The 22583-nt window shown below is 49.3% G+C and overlaps 1 protein-coding gene across 1 annotated transcript in view; it reads right to left on the reverse strand.

Moving 5' to 3' along the window:
* Positions 1-183: 183 nt before the first annotated feature.
* ABHD12 (abhydrolase domain containing 12, lysophospholipase) overlaps positions 184-22583 on the reverse strand; it is a 53556-nt gene continuing 31156 nt past the window's right edge. The window contains exons 3-13 of the mRNA XM_054170720.1: positions 18920-19025; positions 15752-15871; positions 12200-12230; positions 10637-10682; positions 8551-8680; positions 6509-6546; positions 6238-6317; positions 5098-5180; positions 3711-3789; positions 2242-2369; positions 184-1747 (exon numbers count right to left, since the gene is read on the reverse strand). Of these exons, the coding sequence (XP_054026695.1) occupies positions 1708-1747; positions 2242-2369; positions 3711-3789; positions 5098-5180; positions 6238-6317; positions 6509-6546; positions 8551-8680; positions 10637-10682; positions 12200-12230; positions 15752-15871; positions 18920-19025 (881 nt within the window). The 3' untranslated portion in view covers positions 184-1707. The remainder of the gene's footprint in view (positions 1748-2241; positions 2370-3710; positions 3790-5097; positions 5181-6237; positions 6318-6508; positions 6547-8550; positions 8681-10636; positions 10683-12199; positions 12231-15751; positions 15872-18919; positions 19026-22583) is intronic.

The raw sequence follows: 22583 nt of genomic DNA on the forward strand, positions 1-22583 counted from the left end.
TGCCCCCAAGCCAGCTGCCAGCAGCAAGCAGCAGTGTTGGCTGGAATGTGCAGGTTGCTCTCCAGAGCCAAGTGAAGAAGTGTTTCTCTTCTGTCAGTGCAATAAATACAAATGCATCAAACATAACTGAAGTGGCACAGTTAGCTTGTGAGTATCTTGGGTCAGAAACCTCAGGGGACGACCAGGCTACAGCAGAAGGATCTGGGTACAACAAAGCTGCAGTCTGCTTTGCAGCCAGGATGAGCCTGCACGACGCACGCTGAGCGGTGGATGCTACGCTGCACAGCCCTGGACAGATCCTTCAGGCAGCACAAGTCACTCTCAGTGCTACTGACTACACCTACAGCACCTGGTAGTGTCTGTACAGACTGACACGGGGCAGGCCCGGGGCAGCCAGACGCCACGGAGTCGGCACAGGACCGCCACAGAGGCACAGCCAGCCCCTGTGCTAGCCCCAGGCAGGGCAAGGACATCCCCAGATGTCCATCTCCTCCTTTCCACCTCAGTCTCCTGGGCAGCATGCTCCAGCCGTGGCTGTGAGATGGGCTGAGAAGTGCTACTGCACCTGGGAGGCCCAGAGCACAGAAGGGCGGTCTGGGATGTCCCTCCCCATCTGTTTTTTTGCATCAAGAACTGCATACCACTGCCTGCTTTTAACTGCAGAGGAACAGTGTAGCCCTCCAGGAAGAGGAAAACCTAACCTGCAGAGTAAAACTGTAGTGGAGGGAACAAAAAACCAAGAGAAAGCTTGTCCCTCCCACCCAAAAGGAAGCACAGGTCTGTGTGAGTGTGCAGGGGGAGAATGGAAGACATCCCTCCCCCCATCCTGGGCCTGTGTTCATGGAAGAGGAAGCTCAAACAAAAAGTAACATCACACTTGCTGGCTTAAACTCCCAACTTTGCAACTCATCTACTTAAAACCACTCCAGGCCTAAGAAGAAGTGCATGTGAAGAAGGGTAGGAGATCCACAGGGAGCAAGAAATGATGTTCAGAGGGAAAAAGATAAGAGGGCACTAACCTCTTCCATCAAACTGAGGTTTGAAAGGGAAGAATAAATTAAAGGGGGGAGGGAGCAAATCTTCAGTTTTATTTCCAGATGAATGTAATTAGCTCAACACTTGCACCACAGTGTGGCAGAGAGGCTGCATAAAAACAGCTCTCCCTGCCTGGATCTCCCAGGTAGCAAGAGGAAAAAAGGGAAAGACAAAAACATTGATTTCCTAGAAAGAGAACACCTCAAACTCAAGAGCTGTGGAGACAGGGCAAAAGCCATTCACCTACCAGTGAGTCTCTACATGAGCCAAAAACCCCAACAGCAGCAGCGTTTTAGAAGTGAAAGAACCAGCCTTGGGCACGGCCTAGGAATGTCTGCCCCCAGGGGTACCACGCTGGATTGTCCAGGCTCTGTTGTGCTTGCAGGGTTTGGTGCTAGCTCCTGGGCTGTCCTCATCTCTTCATCCATGTCAGAAAAAAAAGCCAAAATAAGAAGCAGCCATCAACTTCTTTCTTCTACCCTCGCAGGCGCTGAGGCCGGGAGCTGGAGTTGCCACGGGTACACAGCAGGAGCGGAGTGGGAATCCCTGACCTCCTTCAGTGCCAGGGATGGAAGAATGGCAGACTGACCCACAGGGAGGAGGGGGGAGGAGCAGAAGGGCAGAGAGGAAGGAAAGGAAGGAGACACCTCTGTGCTGCCAAGCAGCCAGGCTTCAGTGCTGATGCTCGTGTTCAGATTTTCCCAGGAATTCCCTAGGAGAGGAAAGAGCACAGCAGTGACTCTGGGCTCCAGCCCTGCCCCACGCTCCAGCCCTGCCCCACGCTCCAGCCCTGCCCCACCCTCCAGCCCTGCCCCACCCTCCAGCCCTGCCCCGGTGCCGCGCAGGGCTCCAGCTGCCATGGGCAGCGGCACCCAGCTCTGCCCTTGCCCATCAGAGCCTCGCACCAGGAGAGGCAAGCAGGCAGAAGTAAGTGCTCTGCAAACAGCTGCCAGCAGAGATGAGCCACAGGGGAACGCTCCCAGCCTTCTGTGGCTCCCCCTCTGGAAACCCGCTTAGCAGGGACGTGGAGAGCTCCGACTGCGCTAAGCCAGCCCGAGCATCTCGCCCACTCTGGAGAACAAAGGGGTTTTCAAAAGATCTGCCTGTTGAGACGCTTCTCCTGCTCCCAGGCAGGTGTCAGAGTGTGCCCCCCCGCCCCCAGTCGTGCCCCCAGGCAGAGGAGCCCCCCGGGAGCTGTGCTGTTACCGCAGTATTCGAGGTAGCTCTGGACTCCTGTAGATGTACTTGTGCCGGTAGCCCAGGTCTGTGTGGAACGGAACAAACTGCACCTTGTAGTCTCGGAAGCTCCGGGATGTCACAGCGATGTTGTAAAGCTGAGGCCAGAGGGAGGCAGGTGAGGGATGTGCAGCACTCCAAAGCAGCTACCTCTGCCCAGTCAGGCTGGGTTATGGGCCCTGGCCTGATCAGCTCTGCCAGCTCTATTTCATGGAATCACAGAATGGGCTGGGTTGGGAGGAACCTCCCAAGGTCACCCAGTCCAACCCCCTCTGCGGTAAGCAGGGGTGTCCTCAACTAGAGCAGGTTGCCCAGAGCCCTGTCAAGCCTCAAGGATGGGGCCCCAGCCACCCCCCTGGGCAAACTGTTCCAGTATTCCACTAACCTCATGGTGCAAAACTTGTTCCTAAGATCCAATCTAAATCTCCCCTTCTCTAGTTTGAAACCCTTTGCCCTCATCCTATCACTGCAGGCCTTTGTACACAGTCTCCCTCCAGCCTTCTTGTAGCCTGCCCTGGGGAAGGTTGTTATTAGAGGTCTCCCCAGAGCTTCCTCTTCTCCAGGCTGAACAACCCCAGCTCTCTCAGCCTGTCTTCACAGCAGAGCTGCTCCAACCCCCTGATCATTTTCATGGCCCTCTGGACCCTCTTTGTCAGCTCCATGTCCCTCTTGTGTTGAGGGCTCCAGACCTCTGGATGCAGTGCTCCAGGTGAGGTCTCACCAAAGCAAAATAAAGTGGCAGCATCAACTCCAACACCACCTAAGACACACCTTAGAACTTCTACCTTCCAAAGCTCTCACAAGAATTACTAATGCACTTGCCAGTTAACAGCTGTCCTGAAACAGTCCTTGCAAAACAGATGCTCTAATACCATGTAATTTTTCTTTTTGCCTCAAGATTCCTTCATATGCTTGGTAATAGGGGAAAAAAGAGGGGAAACTGGTCCAGAGTGGTTTGCTTTATGCTTTCCTTCAGTCTGGAGCAAGGAAGGGATGAGGGGAGACCTTTTTGCTCTCTACAGCTCCCTGCAAAGAGGTTGGAGTCTCTTCTCTCTAGTAACAAGTGACAGGACAAGAGCAAATGACCAGGGGAGGTTTAGGTTGGCTATCAGAAGAATTTTCTTCCCTGAAAGGGTTCTCAAACACTGGCACAGGCTCCCCAGGGAGGTGGTTGAATCCCCAGCCCTGGAGGTGTTTCCAGGAGGCAGAGATGTGGTGCTGAGGGACACGGTTTAGCACCAGACTTGGCAGAGTTAAGGGAATGGCTGACTCTGAGAAAGGTCTTCTCCAACCAAAGTGATTCTATACCACAGCAGTTCTAGTCCCTCTGGCCTGTTTGTGCATACACTCTCCTAGTGCTGACGTTCTGCCTGGCTGGGCTGTGAGCCTGTCCACAGCAGTTCCCCCTGCCAGACGCGTTTGCGGGCCCCCATGTGTACCTTCTTCCCGAGATGAAACGGTACCACTGGGTCATCCTCAGCATGAAGGATGAGCAGGGAGCAGGAAATGTATTTCACACTGGAAGAGAGACAACAATGTCAGGAAGGCTCAGAGCACTCCCACCACCAACAGAAATTCCCCAGACCACTGTGTCTTTGCCTGCAGGTCAGACCTTCAAATCGCTGTTACTCGAGCCCCGTTAACCTGACCTATGGAAAATGTGCCACCGAAAGGCATCCTGTGTGAAAGCTATTGCTGTTTAAACCAGGGAAAAGTTGCTCACCCCACTAAAAAGCAGCACCCCCCAAAGCCTGCTTTGGTTTCAGTACTGGAAACCAAACTCACAAAGGCTTGAATGAAAGGCTCAGTGAAGAACAGACAATGGCGTAACACACAGGGGTGGCTCAGACAAATGCACTGCAGAGAAACCTTCCATGTCCCAATGCTCTCATTTAATGTGTAACCTACACCTGAAAAGCAGAAATCACATGGACCAAATTAGCATAGCCCTGAGTGGTCTCTGTGCTCTCTCTGTTCTATCTGCCCTTGTCAAGAATAATTGAAAAGGAAAGGGCTCCCCAGTGCAAAGCTTGTGTTGCACTCAGGGCTACCAGAGCAACTGAAATCCCCTCAGCAACTGTAATCACAGAATCACACAGAATCACCAAGGTTGGAAGAGACCTCAGAGATCATCAAGTCCAAGCTGTCACCACAGACCTCATGACTAAACCATGGCTCCAAGTGCCACATCCAATCCCCTCTTGAACATCTCCAGATGTGGACACAGAACTGCCCAGAACTGGACACAGCACTCAAGGTGTGGCCTAACCAGTGCAGAGTACAGGGCACAAGGACTTCCCTGCTCCTGCTGGCCACACTATTCCTAATACAGGCCAGGATGCCATTGGCCCTCTTGGCCACACTGCTGGCTCATGTTTAGGTGGCTGTCAGTCAGCACCCCCAGGTCCCTTTCTGTTTCAACAAACAATACCCCAGCCAGCCAACCCACAAGCCAACCCCTCAACCCAAAACCCAACCAACAAACCCCAAAAAGCCCAGCCCAAACAAACAAAGCAAATTCCCAATCCCACCCACCCAAGTGAACCAAACCCTCCCAACCATCCTGCAAACCAAAACATCAAACAACAACAAAATCCAACCCACAAAAGGAAAAAAATCAAACAAACCCCTCCAAACATACCAGAAAACCCAACCCCCAAAGAAAAGCCCCCAGACTAATCCCTAACAAATGATTAACCCCCCAAACAAGCAAGTAACTCCCAAACAGAGAAGATAAACCTCAGGCAACCCAACAAACAAAAAAAGCCCTGAAGCAACCAAGCCAAGCCAAGCCATGGCTGAAACCCCAGCCAAGAGGGAACTCACTTCTCATCATTTGCAAATTTAATCCCACTGGTGGTGATGGGGTCAAGGAAGAACCAGTCAAAGCCAGGGAAGTATCTGTAGATCTGAGGAGACAAAACTGGCATTGGTGGCAGGCAGCAGCAGGACAGTCACACAAACAGCAGTCATGGGGCAGGCAGCTGCCAGCCCTGGAACACCCTGCTGGCTGTGCTCTCTGCAGTCAGATGGGCCAGGTTTCCACCTGCATTGTTTTCCCTCTCCTGTTTCAGCTCCATCCACTCAACCTCCTCAGAAACAGGCACTCTGCACCCTGGGTGCTTGTATGGTCAAGTCTTCACCTATCATGTTGCTGCTGACAGCAGTCAGGGAAGGGCAACTCACAGCCCAGCTGCACCCAACACTCAGGGACTTGATGATCTCTGAGGTGTTTTCCAACCTTATTGATTCTATGATTCTACTTGGGCTGGGGATCTACTCAGTTCAGAGTCAGCTGGCAGCCATGCCAGATGGAAGAGTTGGCCACATGAGAGTGAACTCACCAAGGAAATCAGGCAGGCAGAAAGGGGGTCACTTGGACAGGGTAGTGACCAAGACAAGCTCAGCTTTGCCATCACTTTGCTTACAGCCCACAAAACACCCCCCTGCTGCAGAGAAGCTACAGCAGAAGAGCAGGCTGCCCACTGCTGAGAGCAGTCTTCTTCCCTTCCCTTGAAGTCTGAGTTAGACTGGATATTAGGAAGAAGTTCTTTACAGAGAGGGTGGTGAGGCACTGGAACAGGTTGTCCAGGGAGACTGTGGATGCCCTCTCCCTGGAAGTGTTCTAGGCCAGGCTGGATGGGGCTTTGAGCAATCTTTTCTAATGGAAGGTGTGCCTGACCATAGCAGGGGGATTGGAACTAGATGATCTTTAGGGTCCCTTCCAACCCAAGCCATTCTGTGAATGCCTTACTGCCCTTGCTGTTCCCAGTTAGTGTCTTCTGTGAGCAGGCTCCTTACATGGCTCTGGTGCTGCTCATTGTTTTGGTGTTCCCAGAAGCTGCCTCAAGTACCACTGCTGCCCCAGGAGTCATGCAGTCAGCCCAGCTACAGCACTTCTGCAGGCTAATTTCTCAGCAAACCCACACTGCCATGCCACTGGTGTGAAAGCCACTGTGTACTTGCCACAGAGAAGGGGTGACTTCGTGCCTCCTCCCTTATGTTGGTGAACGGAGATTCCAGGATCAGGGCATCCGGGGGTGTCTCTGAAAAGCCAAAGGCAACCTGCTGAGATGCAGGGCTGCAGAGGGCCAGCAAGGTCAGGCTCTGCTCTCAGTGAGCACCTGCCACCACAGTGCAGCCAGGACAGCCTTGTGACAACCCCAGCCAGAGTGGGAATCTGGGAGAGCAGCAGGAGCTCGGCTGGGCGGGCGAAGCGTCCGCCCAGCACACTTACCCCTCTCGCAGAGGCGTCTCACCAGGTTTGTGGCCACCCTGGAAAGAAGAACAGAAACATCTGCTCTGGCACAGACCCTCTGCAAAGCACCAGGCTCTAAGTTGCAGAAGATGGCACAGAAGCACAACTCAGTTGCCACAATGTTGACCCCTCACACTGTCTGAGGTCTGGGCAGCAGCCCACAAGGACTTGGGTTCCCACAGGGCCCCCATACCAAAGTGTCCCCAAGGGCAGCAGGTGCCTGCTGTTAGGGAAGTGACCAAGTCCAACAAAGGCAACAAAGGTCTAGAGGAAAAGCCTTATGATGACCAGCTGAGGGAACTGGGGTTGTTTAGTCTGGAGAAGTAAAGGGGAGACCTCATTGCTCTCTACAGCACCCCAAAAGGAGGCTGGAGTGAGGTGGGGGCTGGTCTCTTCTCCCTAGTATCAGGTGCTGGTTGAGAGGAAATGGCCTGAAGTTGTGCCAGCAGAGGATTAGGTTGGATATGAGGAAACTTCTTTCTTGCAGGAGTGGTCAGACATTGGAAGATGCTGCCCAGGGAGGTGGTGCAGTCACCATCCCTGGAGGTGTTCAAGAAACCTGTGGCCATGGCACTTTGTACCACAGTTTAATGCTGTGGTGGTGTCAGGTTGAAGGTTGGACTCCATCTTAGAGGTCTTTTCCAACCAAACCAATCCAGCAGCACAACATGTAGCCACTTGGAAGAACCTCCAACAAGGTGGCTCTCAGCCTGCCAGCTCACATGCAGCTGTGTGACACAACCTGTTACCCTCTCACTACAAGGACTGACCAGGAAAGAGGGGATGCAAGGGTATGAGCAGAGGGGTGCTGTGTTCCAGGCTTCTGATCCTTAAGGTCCCATGGTGACACTGCATGGAGCTTCCACAACTGGGTCAGAAAGCAGCAAAGTCTCCCCCCATGCTGTTGCAGTCTCCCTAAGGAGACTGGAGTGTTCCCAAAGTTGCTGAACCATCTAAGCATGGGATATTTCCATACCCTCAATTTCCAGCTTGGCTCTAGTCACTGGAAACTCAGCTAGGGACCACAGTCCCAGGCCACTCACTTTCCCAGCAGTTATGCAGAAAAGGATCCTGCACAATGCAAAATCTAGAACAGCTAAAGGAAAAGCCTTTGCCTTCTCTCAAAGCAGGATGTTTAGCATCACAGAAACAAAAGGGCACCTTCCTGTCCCAGCAGCACATTTGTAGGACAGCCAGGCAAGCTGCCATGGTCTCAGTTTAATCTGCACACAGCTCAGCTCAAGAGGACTTCCCTGGAACAGGCTGCCCAAGGAGGTGGTGGAAGCCTCATCCCTGGCTGGAAGTAGCTCTGAGCAACCTGCTCTAGTGTGAAGTGTCCCTGCCCATGGCAGTGGGGTTGGAACTAGATGATCCCTGAGGTCCCTTCCAACCCAAACTATTCTATGACTTCTTGTGTTTGCTTTCTGCTTCTCCACAAATCAAGGGGAGAAGAGCACATGCCTGTGTGCTGAGGACAACCCACCTCCAGACAGCAACAGAAAGGAAAGAAGCAAGAAAGGAAGTAAAAAATGAGCAGGCAAGGACACCTGGAACTTGGAACTTCCCTGTGCCAGGCATGACCATGTAAGCATCACAGACAGTCAGCACTGTAGTCATGCAGGCATCTGCACAAGTACCAGTTCCTCATGGCTTGTTGGCCAGGACAGGAGAACCTTTTGCAAGGGTAAGTGAACGTGGCTGCTCTGAAACACTCAGAGCTTCACCACAGGAACAGAGCAGCACAGCCCCACTTCCTCTCCCTTTAGTCAATCTGCATTATATTGTCCTAATTGTCCTTATTTCAGTGTAACCCTCTGGGCAATGGAATCTCAGGATCAATTCCTGCACACTGGAGCCTTTCTTGCTCTGTGGAGTGTGAAGTGGAAGCTACTCAGCAGCAATGATGCCACAGACTCCAAGCTAAACCAGCTTGGTGCCTACAACAAGCAGCACACTACATCCAAGGTTAGTGTTTAGTGTTTTCCAGAAGCTGCCAAATGCCACCAGGATGAGATACTTACCCTGTGCCCAAGGAGTGTCCCCAGATGTAGACAGGGTTGTCTCCACTTCTTGCCTTTATCCAGTCGAAGACGTGCAGGGCATCGTAGGTCATGCCCCTCTCTGACGGGCTCCCGACTGAATCACCCCAGCCTGAAACACAAACAGCACTTGTGAGAATCACACAAACTGCTCAGTAAAGCCAACCAGCTCTTCCCATGCAGCCCACCTTTAACTGCAGAGGGACCTGGCACTGCAGCTCTACCATTTGGGGCTGAAAGCTCTCACTGAGACAGGTATTTAAACAAGGCCGCTCCTGGCTGCCTAAGAACTTCTGTGGATTTAATCCACAACAGGAGCTGGATCTCAAACTCTTCCACACTGCCAAACTCTGTCCACTCAACCCAAGACACACACTGTGTTCTTGCCCCTATCTATCTGCAGCAGCAGGGCTCCCAACCCTTAGCTGCTTCTGCATATAGATTTGGAACTGGAGTCTGTAACAACAAAAGCACTGGATGCTTAGGGCCGAAACCCAAGCATGTGTCACAAAGCTGCTGCACATCAGTCTGCTGTTCAATCAACACCCTGCAGCAATTTTCCACCCTCCTGATTGTCTGGGCTCTCACTGCAGCTCTACACATGTTATGCTAAGCAGCAAGCATCCCACATCCCTTCTGATACCTAATAAACAGCTGCCAGCAGGACTGAAAATCAGGGCAGGCTCCTACAACTAAAACTCTCCCAGATGTTGCCTAGATAAAAATGCAACAGATTAATTTCTTTATCTCCAGTGGCATCACACTGCAGCAAATTGCTTAAATACTAAGAAGGGATAAAACAAACAACAAAAAGAAGAGAGAGCAGCAGATGCTTGGCTGCTGCTGGCACAGTTGCAAAACAGTCCTGGCTTTTGCTGAGGACACCACTAATTGTTAGCAAATCATTTACTCTGTCTTATCTCACCTAGAAGCTTGTAAAAAGAAGGGCAAGTTCAGTTCCCTGTCTGAGCTCAGGAGAGTCAGCCAGATAATGACCACAAGCAGCCTGCAGAGGTGCAGCTGGAGGATGCTTTAACTGGATGCCGTGGCAGTACACGTGCCCAGGCTGCCCTCTGCTCCTCAGCTTCCAAAGCAATCGACCCTGTGCGTGAGTCCTCTGAGCTCCTGAGGTGGAGACTCCCTTTATACAAAGAGTCCCATGGAAAATACCAGGAGTAATGGGCACAAGTTATTCCTGGGATGATTCCAGTTGGAATCCAGAAGAAAACTTTCCCCCATGAGAACAGTGAGGCATTGCAATCATCTCCCAAGGGAAGTGATGGACTCCCCTACGTTCACAGTGTCACAGTATCACAGTATAACCAAGGTTGGAAGAGACCCCAAGGATCATCAAGTCCAACCTGTCCCAACAGACCTCACAACTAGACCATGGCACCAAGTGCCACGTCCAATCTCCCCTTGAACACCTCCAGGGACGGCGACTCCACCACCTCCCTGGGCAGCCCATTCCAATGACGAATGATTCGCTCAGTGAAGAACTTTTTCCTCACCTCGAGTCTAAACCTCCCCTGGCACAGCTTGAGACTGTGTCCCCTTGTTCTGGTGCTGGTTGCCTGGGAGAAGAGACCAACCCCTTCCTGTCTACAACCACCTTTCAGGTAGTTGTAGAGGGCAATGAGGTGACCCCTGATCCTTCTCTTCTCCAGGCTAAACAATCCCAGCTCCCTCAGCCTCTCCAAAACAGAACGTTAAAACAGAACGTTGTTCTGTTTTAAGGCTCAGCTTGAGGGGATGCTGGGCCAGCTCCTTTCAGCTACCACTATCACCTTGAAAGGCTGGACCAGATGATCCTTGGGGTGCCTTCCAACCTGGCATTCTGTGAGCTGCACCTCAGGAAGCAGTGCTATATGAAGGCACTGGAAAGAAATTTCTGGATGTTCTTTGGATACCCATGAGGAAAAAAACCCCAACGAGCAATACCCACATCTAATTAGCTGGTGACAAGCATTTACTAACAGCTCTCCTGAGATTAAAGAGTAGAGGAACTTTGTTACTACTACAGAAAGAGACATCAGAAAGTAGTTCAGAAGGAAAGCAGCTCACATACCTCGATAATCAAAGGTGACCACATGGTATCCAAGGGAGCTGAGAACCTGGAGGGCAGAGAAACAATGCAGGAACCCATCACAGAGACTTGCACAGCAGCCCTGCTCTTGGGGCAGGGATTGAATTTATCAACTTATCAGCCTGACAACTTACAGCTTTCTGGCACAGAGCTTTCCACACACCAATCACCTCAGCTTGCTGGGTTTGCTCCCTTTGTTTCCTGAACTTCCTATCAGGCTATCCTAGGTGTTGATTCTTCCTTTAACAGCTTTGCCCTTAAGACTGATAAATATCCTGTGACTGTTTGCCCCTGCAAACGCTTTCAGGTTTTCAAGTGAAACAGCACAGCTGCATCATTGATGTTATTGCACTGGCCAAGTGTTAGCACAGCACACAGGAGCCTGTTTCATTATTAGAAGGCATCAATTTATACATCCAAACCATGCATTGCCCTGGTGAGGCCACAGCTGGAATACTGTGTCCAGTTCTGGGCCTCTCAGCTCAAGAAGGACCTCAAGGAACTGTTTGAAAGAGTCCAGCACAGAGCCACAAAGATGACAAAGGGAATGGAACATCTGCCTGAGGAGGAAAGGCTGAGGGAGCTGGGGCTCTTTAGCTTGGAGAAAAGGGGACTGAGAGATGACCTCATTCATGTTTGCAAAGATGTGAAGGGCAGTGTCAGGAGGATGGAGCCAGGCTCTGCTCAGTGATGTCCAATGACAGGACAAGGGGCAATGAGTGCAAGCTGGAGCAGAGGAGGTTCCATGTGAACATAAGGAAAACGTTTTTCACTGTGAGGGTGAACTCATGGTTTAGTGGCAGTAGCTTAGCAGAGGGGGGATTGTGAGTTCTAGGTGAGCTGTTAGAATGGATGATCTCAAAAGCCTCCTCCAGTGTCAACAGTTGTATCATTCCATGGAGAGGAAGGTGCTGTTCCATCTGCCATGGTACACAGTGATGTTTGAGAAAGGTTCAAAGCTGCACCAGGTGAGACTTGGGGCATTAAGAAGTATTTCTTTATTGAGAGGCTGGTCAAACACTGAAACAGGCTTCCTAGAGAGGTGGTTGATGCCCCAGGCCTGTCACAGTGTTTAAGAGCCATTTGGGCATTGCTTTAACTTTGTCAGCCCTGAAGTGATCAGACAGTTGGCTTAGATGATCATTGTAGGTCCCTTCCAACTGCAAATACTCTGCTCTGCTCTGTGATGGTGAGTATACAGAGACTGATATCAAGAAGTAAAGCTCTTAAATGGTACCTGAAGTTAGTCTATGAGAATCATCATGGCTGGGATTAAATACAAATTTCCTTCTTTTCCCCCTACAAACTGTGCTATTCCTGGCAGAGAAACTAATTAGCTGAGTTGGAGCTGACAGTTAACAACAGCAAGTAGAAGACCTCTCAGATATCTTTTACCGTGGGGAAGTGTGCTCACAGCTTCCAGACCCCTTTCTCCCATACATGCTTCCTCTTCAGAGGAGACCTGGGCTATAATAAGGTCTCCTCAAGTCTGTGCACATCTGCTATGTTCATGCAACTGCTTGGGCAAGACATGCAGCCACTCACCTTATACAGCTCCACACGGTGATCTCCTCCTCTGGCCAAAGTGATTCATGCAGAGAAGAGAAGAAAAAGGAACACAAAACAACAAATCAAACAAAACAAATGGAAACCCCACATGTGAACATTGAAGCTTCCAGAAACAGGGTTTCCCAATGGCCTCAAGCTTCCTGTTTAACACCCAAACTGTTTTGTCACAGGCTTAAAGGAGACAGCAGGGCTATGCAGGACACAGTTCTGAAGTCAGCTTCTCCCTGGAAATCTCTTCTCACAGCAGGTAAACACACCCTTTGCAACTCACCCTGCTATCTGCCTTTTCCAAAGCCTGTCATCTATCCAGAGCAGCCTGGCCTTGTTGGCTTTGCAGACTCTGTGCTCCTGCCACCGCTGCTGCCCCAGCCAGTAACCCCTGGTCTCCAAGGTGTGATGCTCTCAGCAGAACTCAACATGTTATTCCAAGAAGATGAAACCTTGGCTTTTCTCATCTGGCTCATAGAATGGTAGGGGTTGGAAAGGACCTCCAGAGATCATCGAGTCCACCCCCCCTGCAAAGCAGGACCACTTAGGGCGCATCACACAGAAATGCATCCAGGAAGGTTTTGAACCTCTCTAGAGAAGGAGACTCCACAGCCTCTCTGGGACAGAAAGGACAGATGCAGAAGACCAAGCAGAGAAGACCAGAGTTCTACACTGTAAATATGTCCAGTGAAAGAATCTGCTTTAAAGTTTTTGGGTAAAGTGAGACCTAGACAATCAAGTGGAGAATGAATCTGCCATTAGATGCTTTAAAATACATCCACAACATGATGTGGCTGATTCACACTAAGCTTCAGACTTCTGTTGAGGTAAGAGCAGATTCTCTCCTGCACTCATATGAAAACTCCAAAACACTTAACCTGTGACTGGTTTGTGCAGCCTCTAAGCCAAAATGTCATGTTCCAGACCTTCCTTTAAGAACATGTGCCTTTGGCCAGCCAAAAGCTGTCAGCTCCAACAGTGCCACAAAATACCTGAGGCGGCCAAAACCACTCTGGGCAAGACGCAAGGGTTCAGTGTAAGTCAGTTTGAATTATACAAGTCTGAAGAAGAGGAACACTTGCTTGAAAGACTTGCAGTCTTTGAGGAGAAGGACTTGGGGGTGTCTGATGATGGAAAATTCAAGATGAGCCAGCAATGTGCACTGACAGTCCAGAAGGCGACTGTGTGCAGGGCTGCAGCAAAAGCAGTGTGACCAGCAGGACAAGGGAGGTGATTCTGCCTCTCTACTCTGCTCTCATGAGACCCCACCTGGTGTACTGTGTCCAGTTCTGGTGCCCCCAACACAGGAAGGGCATGGAACTGTTGTAGGGGGTTCAGAGGGCTGGAGCACCTGCCCTCTGGGGACAGGATGAGAGAGTTGGGGCTGTTGAGCCTCAAGAAGGTTCTAGGGGGACCTTATAGAATCCTCGCAGTACTGAAGGGAGCCTACAAGAAAGCTGGGGAAGGACTTTTCACAAGGGCTTGTAATGATAGGATGAGGGGGGATGGATTGAAGCTGGAAGAGGGGAGATTTAGACTGGATTTTAAGGAGAAATTCTTTCCAGTGAGGGTGGTGAGACACTGGAACAGGGTGCCCAGGGAGACTGTGGATGCCTTCTCCCTGGAGCTGTTCATGGCCATGTTGGACAGGGCCTAGAGCAAGCTGGTCTAGTGAAAGGTGTCCCTGCCCATGGCAGGGGGGTTGGAACTAGGTGCTCTTTAGGGTCCCTTCTAACCCAAACCATTCTATTGTACAATTCTATGCAAAGTGCCCCCTGACATGCACACACTGGTGTCTTTCCATGCCTTCCTCAAAGTACAACTGGATTTTTTTCCTAAGGGAACCAAGTAAATGTAACATTTTTGCTTCAGCCCCAGACCAGTCAAGCAAACCAGAAAGGCAAGGCAATGCATTTTAGTTCTGGTTAATGCAGGCTGCATCAACGAAGCAGCCCTTTGACAAGAGGCTGAACATGCAGTGTAGCCACATGCAGTAATACACAACATCACAGCTGAAATAACAAAGCCATTTCACCACCTCCAGCTTCTCCAGCACACAGTGTGTAAAGCAAAATGTGAAACACCTAATTGATCCACAGCTCAGTACTTCACCTCAGTGGCACTTTGGGGAAGCCAAGAATTAAACCTAATCAATACATACATAACAGAGCTACTGGTCCCCAATGACCACCATTAAAGCTGCAGAACAGCTTCCATTAGTATCCTCTGCTACACCCAAGACAGGAAGGGAAACAAAGCAAAGCAATATGTGAAAAAAAACAAACCAAGAATGCAACAATTTGCTGAAACCTTGGAATACATCAGCACAAGGCAAGGTCAGTGTCTAGAAACTCATCTGCTCATGCATTTCCTGGCTCACAGCATGCCTTCTTGGGGTAGTTTTAGGCTATGCCTTTAAAATGTTTTCACAGCTCTTGAACACAAAGTAGTAAAATGTGAACAAGTCACTACTGGGTGTAAAAAGGAAAATAAAGGTAATTCTAACCAACCCCATTGTTCCTCTGTGACCCTCTCTAGGTGATTCTGCTTTGGCAGGGGGGGCTGGACTCAACCTCCAGAGGTCCCTTCCGACCCCCACCATTCAGTGATACTAGTTAGTAAGAAAAAAGGCCACATTCTAATTATGAACTGAAGAGCTGCCTCATGCAGGGTGTGTCAGTAAGAACACGATTTTGAGAAGCATCCAGGAGGTTTCAGACTGTGCTCATGGTTTTTTCTGGGTTTTTCCCCTCTGTTTTCTACAGAGAGAACCAACCAGCTGCTTTAGCTGACACATGTGCTCAACTATAAAATGTTAGAAATGCTCCTGTTAAAGTAGAGTGTCCTGTACATACCAAGCAGTGAAACCAGACCAGCACATTGCCTTCCTCTTTCCTTCTGATTTTCCTTCCTCAAAATGTGTTAACTGCCAAAATAAGCTCATTAAAGGAACTGGGAAGTTTCTTCAATGCACTTGTATCTTGGTGATGCCCAGTGATTGGACAAGTGGCAATGAGTGGAAGTTGAGGCATAGGAAGTTCCATGTGGACACGAGGAAGAATTTTTTCCCTGTGAGGGTGGCAGAGCACTGGAACAGGCTGCCCAGCAGGGCTGTGGAGTCTCCCTCTCTGGGGACATTCAAAACCCACCTGGATGCATTCCTGTGTGATCTGCTCTAGGAGGGGGAGAGAGGAGTGAGTGAGTGGCTGTGAGAGGCTGAGCTGCCAGCTGCACCTCTCACCATGGCATCTCCCTGCAGTGAGCAAGGACATCTTCAACTAGATCTGACCTTTAATGTTTCTGGGGATGGGACATCCACCACCTCTCTGGGCAACCTGTGCCAGTGTTTCACCACCTTCAGTGGAAAAAAATTCCTTCCTTGTAATCCAGCCTAAATTTCCCCTCTTTTAGTTTAAAACCATCAGCCTTCCTCCTGTCACCACAGACCCTGTTGAAAAGTTTGTCCACTTCTTTCTTACCAATCTGCTGAAGCCAGGAAAACACAGCATGAAACAAAGCCAAGACTGTTCTGTGCCTCACCTTGTTCCTGCATTGCCATGCAAGTAAAGGATGACAGGATAGCTGGAACCCAAAGCATCTTCAAACCACAACTGGTCCTTTCCTCGGGCATTCTTCCATAAGGCTGCAGGGACTGTGTGCCTGTATGCAGAAGGAAAAAGGGCATTGTCCTCTTGCTACTCAATGCCTGCCACTTGGATTTGCATTAACCAAAGCTTACACACCTCAAGCACACTCTTGATCAAAGTGTCATGGTTAGCTGACAAATGGCCAAATTTAAGACACAGTGACTTGGCTTATTTCTGCATCTTCATCTCCATCACTGTGGCCTTCAAAACTCAGGGCTGTGCAAGGCATCAAACTCCACAGGCTAACCCAAAGCACAAGCACTGAACTTCCCACTGCTCTGGAGAGGGAATCTCAACTGCTCAGCTTTTATGGCACTGAATTACTTCAATTAACATACCTGCACACCATAAACAAGATTCAGAGAGAGGTCAGCAGATACTCAGAATAACCCAAGTCAGCTGTTTTGGGGAAGGATGTTCTAAATAAGAAGCACATCTGACTCCACAGACCATCTGAGGAACAAGAGGGGCTCAGAGGCTGATGAGTCTCTCTCATGTACTCTGTTTTCAGACACCAGGTTCCTGAAGGTCAAACATTTCAGGTGAAAAGGCTAGAATCTAGGCAAGAGGGCTGAGAGGGTCCAAAAAGAAGGTGGGCATTTCATTTGGATCCTTACTCTAGGAGATGAACACTGAGAGCAAGTACATGCCCACAACCATCTCAAATTGGTGCTAAGGGGGCTAGCTTACAAATGTCAGAAGTAACTTAAGCACTCACAAACCATTCTCCTTGGAAGGAAGACAAACTCCATCATCCACATCTTCCCCCCCCAGATGGAAAGCTCAGAGGACAAACCAACCCAGGGGAAAAACAATACAAGAAGCCTACTTGCATGCATACAGCCAAGCAGACTGAGCTCTCAAGAAGTGAAAAAATGAAGAAATACAAAGCCCCAGGAAGTGCAGGATTCAGAATTTCTCCAACTGCTCCTCCCCAAGGCTTTTGAAAACTTGAGAACAAGACAGGCTGAGGACTTCATTTCAGAAATACACTGAACACAAGACTTCACACTGTGTGATGGTTTAGAGGCTAGGTGCCTTTAAAAACCTTGAAGTTACAGACCTCCAGGAGGTCCAGAGTGTCCAGGGGGTGGAACAGAAAGTGTATTTCATTCCCATACATCCTGCATCCCTATAAAACTGGCTGCAGGGTCACTTTTCTTCCCTTTTTCCCCTCCCTCTCTCCTCCCAGGGGGACGCACAGGCTGGGGAGGCCTGGTGTCAGCCTTGGCAATGCTGCCAGTTAGGCCTGGAGGAGCCTAATTGGGGCCTGGAGCTGCCCAGCTGAATTTTAGCTGCGTCACAATGGTGTGGTGTGAGGGGTGGAGAGGCATTGGGGGCGGGGGGGCACGAAGGCCTGGGTTTGTTGGCCTGGTTTAGAGTGAGGTTTGTAAAAGCTTTGACACAATGAGCTTCTGTGTTGAGCCCAGACTATGGATTTTAGTGTATTTTATATGTTTTGTGCTGTGTTGTGTAGTCATGAATAGCATTTCCATTCAAACTTTCCAATCCTACCCAACCCCTTGTGTGAGCATTTTCTCTTTTGCCCCTTTTGGAAGAGGTCAAAGAGCATCTGTCTCCTTCTGAGCTAAGACACACTGGCATTAAAGCAAGGCTCCAACCTCAGGTGAAAACCTGTCTCAAAAGACATCATGACAAATGATGTGGACTTCTGAATTGCCACCACAAGCTTGGAAGCTCTCCTTCAGTGGAGACAGGGCAGTATGCTTGTGTGGGAAGCTAAGCAGAACTCTCAGGACTGTAATCTAAGCCTATTCAGCAGCTTGGCAGGTAGAATTTGAATCAGCCAAGTGAAGACACAAACCCTTATTTATCAGCCTGCCCTGGAAAGGCTGAACTTTCAGCTTCTCACCATGTCTTTCACCAAAATTCACTTAAAGGGAAGGTACCATCTCTCTGTAGCAGGGTATCACTGGCCCAGCTCCAAAAGGTCACATACCCTCAAGGGGAGACAAAATCCCTGTACAGATAACAAGTTACACACAGAGGATTAAGAACTCCAATGACCACAGCTTACAGAGCTAAAAATTACTGTCTGCAACAAAGAACACTCCAGTCCCTCCACACCTTACATGGCCCATATGTCACCTTCCTGCACTGGGAAGCACCTTTCACGTAGCTCAGGTGGTGTTAGAAGCTTCATGACAGTAACAGCAATTAGTAACTATTTCTACATAGTTCCCAATGCTCAGAAAGCACAAGGGAAGATTCAAAGATAGACCCAGGTGTTTGCTGCTCTTGCACATGCATTCAAACTGCAGGCACCTCTTCAGAGCTAGCAGGAAATGTGCTGTGGCTTTGAAATTTCTGGTGCTGAGCCAGAAGAGAGAGTGGTCATGCAGGAATTGGTTTGAGCTGGTGAAATGCTAGGGGAAAGGCTGAAAGCAGAGCTTTTCAAACCAAAAGAAAAAGAAGCCCACAACAGTGCTCTGAGCTTACCCTGGGTAACAAGGAGCTAAAATTAATTGCCTTTGCCTGGGATGAAAAAATGACAACTGATTCTGACACTGTCACTTGTTTTGTTGGGAGAGTAAACTCTGTGTTCTGTTCTCACCCACTCTCCAAACCCTGCATATGTTTGACACACAGGATATTCTCCCTCCTACTCTAACACTTTGATGCTGTTTTTCCTGTCTTCCCCCACATTTGTTGTACACCAAAGGTAAAAAAATAAACCCCACAACACAACTCAATTTGAACAGCAGTTGAGTGACAAAAGCTCAAACTCCTTGGGTCTCATCTGACACAGGATCTTTGTAGCAGTGTAGCCCTGGAGCCTTTAGGATTCCAAATGATGAAGTTTCTCTGAATGTACAGGTTGGCCAATTGCATTTCATGGTGTTGAGTTCAGACAAGCTTCAGACCTTTCCATACTTTTTAACATGCACACAGTCACTTGGCAGGGGAAAACACAAGCACCCACAAGTCAGAGCAGGCAGTGGCCACTATGTGCAAAGCAAAAACACCAGACAGGCAACACTGGGAACAAAGAGAAGCATAAAGATGCACCACACAGACTGCACAGAACAGGGTTCCTTACCAGACTCCTATGGTTACATCCTCCTCTGGCTGCAGATAATAATTACAAGTGTGGTTTAAACCTTGATCCTGTGGTCTTTTCAAGTCAATGAAATATGGGACCCTCACTGAAATAAAATTAAAGAAACAAATCAAGAATAAAAAAAGAAAGGCCTTTGAAACCTTATCAGCTCTTTTTACCTTACAAAACTGCTTTCCCAAGGCACTGAAGAGCTGTACCAGATGGTGCACCGTGCTGGGAAGACCTTAGGGTGAATGGTTTTAAGCTGAGGGACAGTAGTTTAGGTTAGATTTTAGGGAGAAGTTCTTCAGTATGAGGGTGGTGAGTCTCTGGAAGAGGTAGCCCAGACAAGTTGTGGATGCCCCCTCCTTGGAGGTGTTCAAGGCCAGGCTGGATGAGGCCCTGACCAACAAAGTCTAGATGAGAGGCATCCCAGCCCGTGGCTGGAGGGTTGTAGGAGATTACCTCTAAGGTCCCTTCCAACCTAAGCCATTCTATGATTCTATGACCTGGCTACAGCTGTGACTGAAATATGAACACCAAAGAGGTAAAGATACACAAGCAACCATAAAAAAACCCCAAACCAAACAAACCACCAAACAAAAACCCAAACCAGTGAGCAGGCTAAAGCTAAGACGGAAGGGAGACAGACAAAGCTTTCTGTGACATGCATGTAACCATCTCTGCCCAGCCTGCTCTGTGCATCTCCCAGAGGCAAGACAGTTGCACCTGCTGTGTCAGTGGGGTTGAGTTAGCTGATCTGGCAAACCACTCACTGTTTGCATTGTAGCTGTAGCTGATGAGACAAACTGCCTGGGATAAAGATTGCATCTGAGAGCAGCAGTGTGTTTCAGGATGTGGTTTCAGACTCCAGAATCACAGAAGGTTGAAAAGGGCCTCTAAGTTCATCAAGTTCAACCATCAACCCAACACTACCACCACCACTAAACCATGTCCTGAAGTGCTACATGGTGTTTTGTACACCTCCAGGGATGGTGACTCCACCACCTCTCTGGGCAGCCTGTTCCAATTCCTGACCACTCTTTTAGGAAAGAAATTCTTCCTAACATTCAACCTAAACCCCCTCTGATGCAACTTGAGGCCATTTCCTCTTGTTCTATCAGTTGTTACTGAGGAGAAGAGATGAACACCCAGCTTACTCCAACCTCCTTTCAGGTAGCTGTAGAGTGAGGAGGCCTCCCCTCAGCCTCACTTCTCTTACCCCTTATCCACACAAGAAGTAAAAAGAAATACATCACTACATGTTGCACAAACATGACAACCAAGGCAGACAACAGCCAATGCTCACCTGATATATGTGGCTCCTCAGACTGCAAAGCCATACAAGTGTAACTCAGCTCTTGCACAAAAGCACATGGAAGAGCAGCAGACAAAGCATGGACACCATTTTGGCTAGAGAGCTGCCTCAGGACCAGCACTGGCACCGGCATGCTTGAGCTGAGAGGTCTCTACTTTGGTTTCTTTTGTGTCCAGTTCTGGGCCCCTCAATTTAAGAAGGACATTGAGACACTTGAAGGTGTCCAGTGAAGGGCAACAAGGCTGGGGAGGGGTCTGGAGCACAGCCCTGGGAGGAGAGGCTGAGGGAGCTGGGGTTGCTTAGCCTGGAGAAGAGGAGGCTTAGGGCAGACCTTCTTGCTCTCTACAACTACCTGAAAGGAGGCTGTAGCCAGGTGGGGGTTGGTCTCTTCTCCCAGGCAACCAGTGGCAGAACAAGAGGACACAGTCTCAAGCTGTGCCAGGGGAGGTTTAGGCTGGAGGTGAGGAGAAAGTTCTTCCCAGAAAGAGTAATTTGCTATTGGAATGTGCTGCCCAGGGAGGTGGTGGAGTCACTGTCCCTGGAGGTGTTCAAGAGGGGATTGGATGTGGCACTTGAAGCCATGGTTTAGTAGTCATGAGGTGCTGGGTGACAGGTTGGACTTGATGATCTCTGAGGTCTTTTCCAACCTTATTGATTCTATGATTCAAACCACCAAGACCTGCTGGGTCGCTGCACTGTCACCACAGAACTCACTGATGCTCTCACAGGGGTGGGAGATCCTCCAAGAGGACAGTAAATTCTGTGGCTGAGGTCTGGCCAGGCACATGAACCACTCTTGGCAGTGCTCAAGGGAAAATCATTCACCTTCCCTGGGCCACAATTTTTCCATTTGCCTGATTTGTTACAACCTTCTTGCCAGAGTTTGTATGGCAAAACCTACAAAGAGGTTGCACAGCAGTGTTAGTGAGGGGGCCAGGCAAGCATCTACCTCAAAGCAAGAGCAAACCAGGGAAGTACAGATCCTTTCTATGTACAGCATTGATCACTTGGATGGTCCACCCATTCTGCAAACAGACACCATCATCATCTGGCTCAGCCTTGAGAAGAAAAGGCTGTGAGGACACCACAGAGCAGCCTTCCAGGATTTGAAGGAGAGCTGGAGAGGGAATTACAAAGGCCTGGAGTGACAGGACAGGTGGCAATGGCTTCAAACTGGAAGAAGCTGGATTTGGATGAGAGATTAGGGAGAAATTCTTCCCCACCAGGGTGATGAGGCTCTGAAACAGGTTGTCCAGAAAAACTGTGGAAAATCCAAGACTCAAAAGTGTTGACAGTCAAGTTGGATGGGGCCTTGACCAAGCTGGTCTAGCTGAAGGTGTCCCTGCCCACAGCAGTGTGGTTGGAACTAGCTGGTCCCTTCCAGCCCAAACCATTCTGTGATGACTGCAAAGTGCTGTGATTCTGTGATCTAGGCACACATCCCATGGAGATTCAGCACTTCAAGGAGTTTTTTACTGATGTGTTTCAGAGCTATTTGGTATCATGGAATCAGAGTATCAATAAGGTTGGAAAAGACCTCAGAGATCATCAAGTCCAACCTGTCACCCAACACCTCATGACTGCTAAACCATGGCTTCAAGTGCCATGTCCAATCCCTTTTTGAACACCTCCAGGGAGGGTGTATCTCCTGTAACATGTCCCATGATGAAAAGCATATGATTTGTAAGCACACTGCTAGACTAAATCTCATCTATATTCATGTTGCTGAAGACTTCCAGCAGAAACAGCTTGGAATCTCTACCCATAGGTCCAAGTACCTCATAACAATGAGGGTCTACAAGAACAAATCCAGACATTGGTTCAGTTCCTAACAGTGGGGGTTTGGCTAGCAACTCACCTTTAGCTATCTTGAGAAACAAATGGAAATGCTATCTCCTGAGGCTCCATTTTTGAAGCAAACAGTAGTAAAAAAAGTAGTTTGCTACACAAAAGGAGGAGAAAACAATGGCTGAAGAATAGAGATTTATAGTCAGAACATTAAAAACCAGTAGGATAGGGTAGACCATAAACCATGCCCCTGAGGGGGAATGCTACTCTCCAGTGGATTATTCAAGCATGTCAGTGTAACAGTTCGAATTCAGTGTGTTAGGAAGCACTTTGCATTCATCATAGAATGGTTTGGGTTGGAAGGGACCTTAAAGATCCTCTAGTTCCAACCCCACTGCCATGGGTAGGGACACCTTCCACTAGACCAGGCTGCTCAAGGCCCCATCCAATCTGTCCCTGAACAATTCCAGGGAAGGGGCATCCATAAAATCCCTGAGCAACCTGTTCCAGTGTCTCACCACCCTCACTGGAAAGAATTTCTTCCTAATCTCCAGTCTA

Source organism: Dryobates pubescens, chromosome 2 (genome assembly GCF_014839835.1).
Source record: "Dryobates pubescens isolate bDryPub1 chromosome 2, bDryPub1.pri, whole genome shotgun sequence".
NCBI lineage: Eukaryota > Metazoa > Chordata > Aves > Piciformes > Picidae > Dryobates > Dryobates pubescens.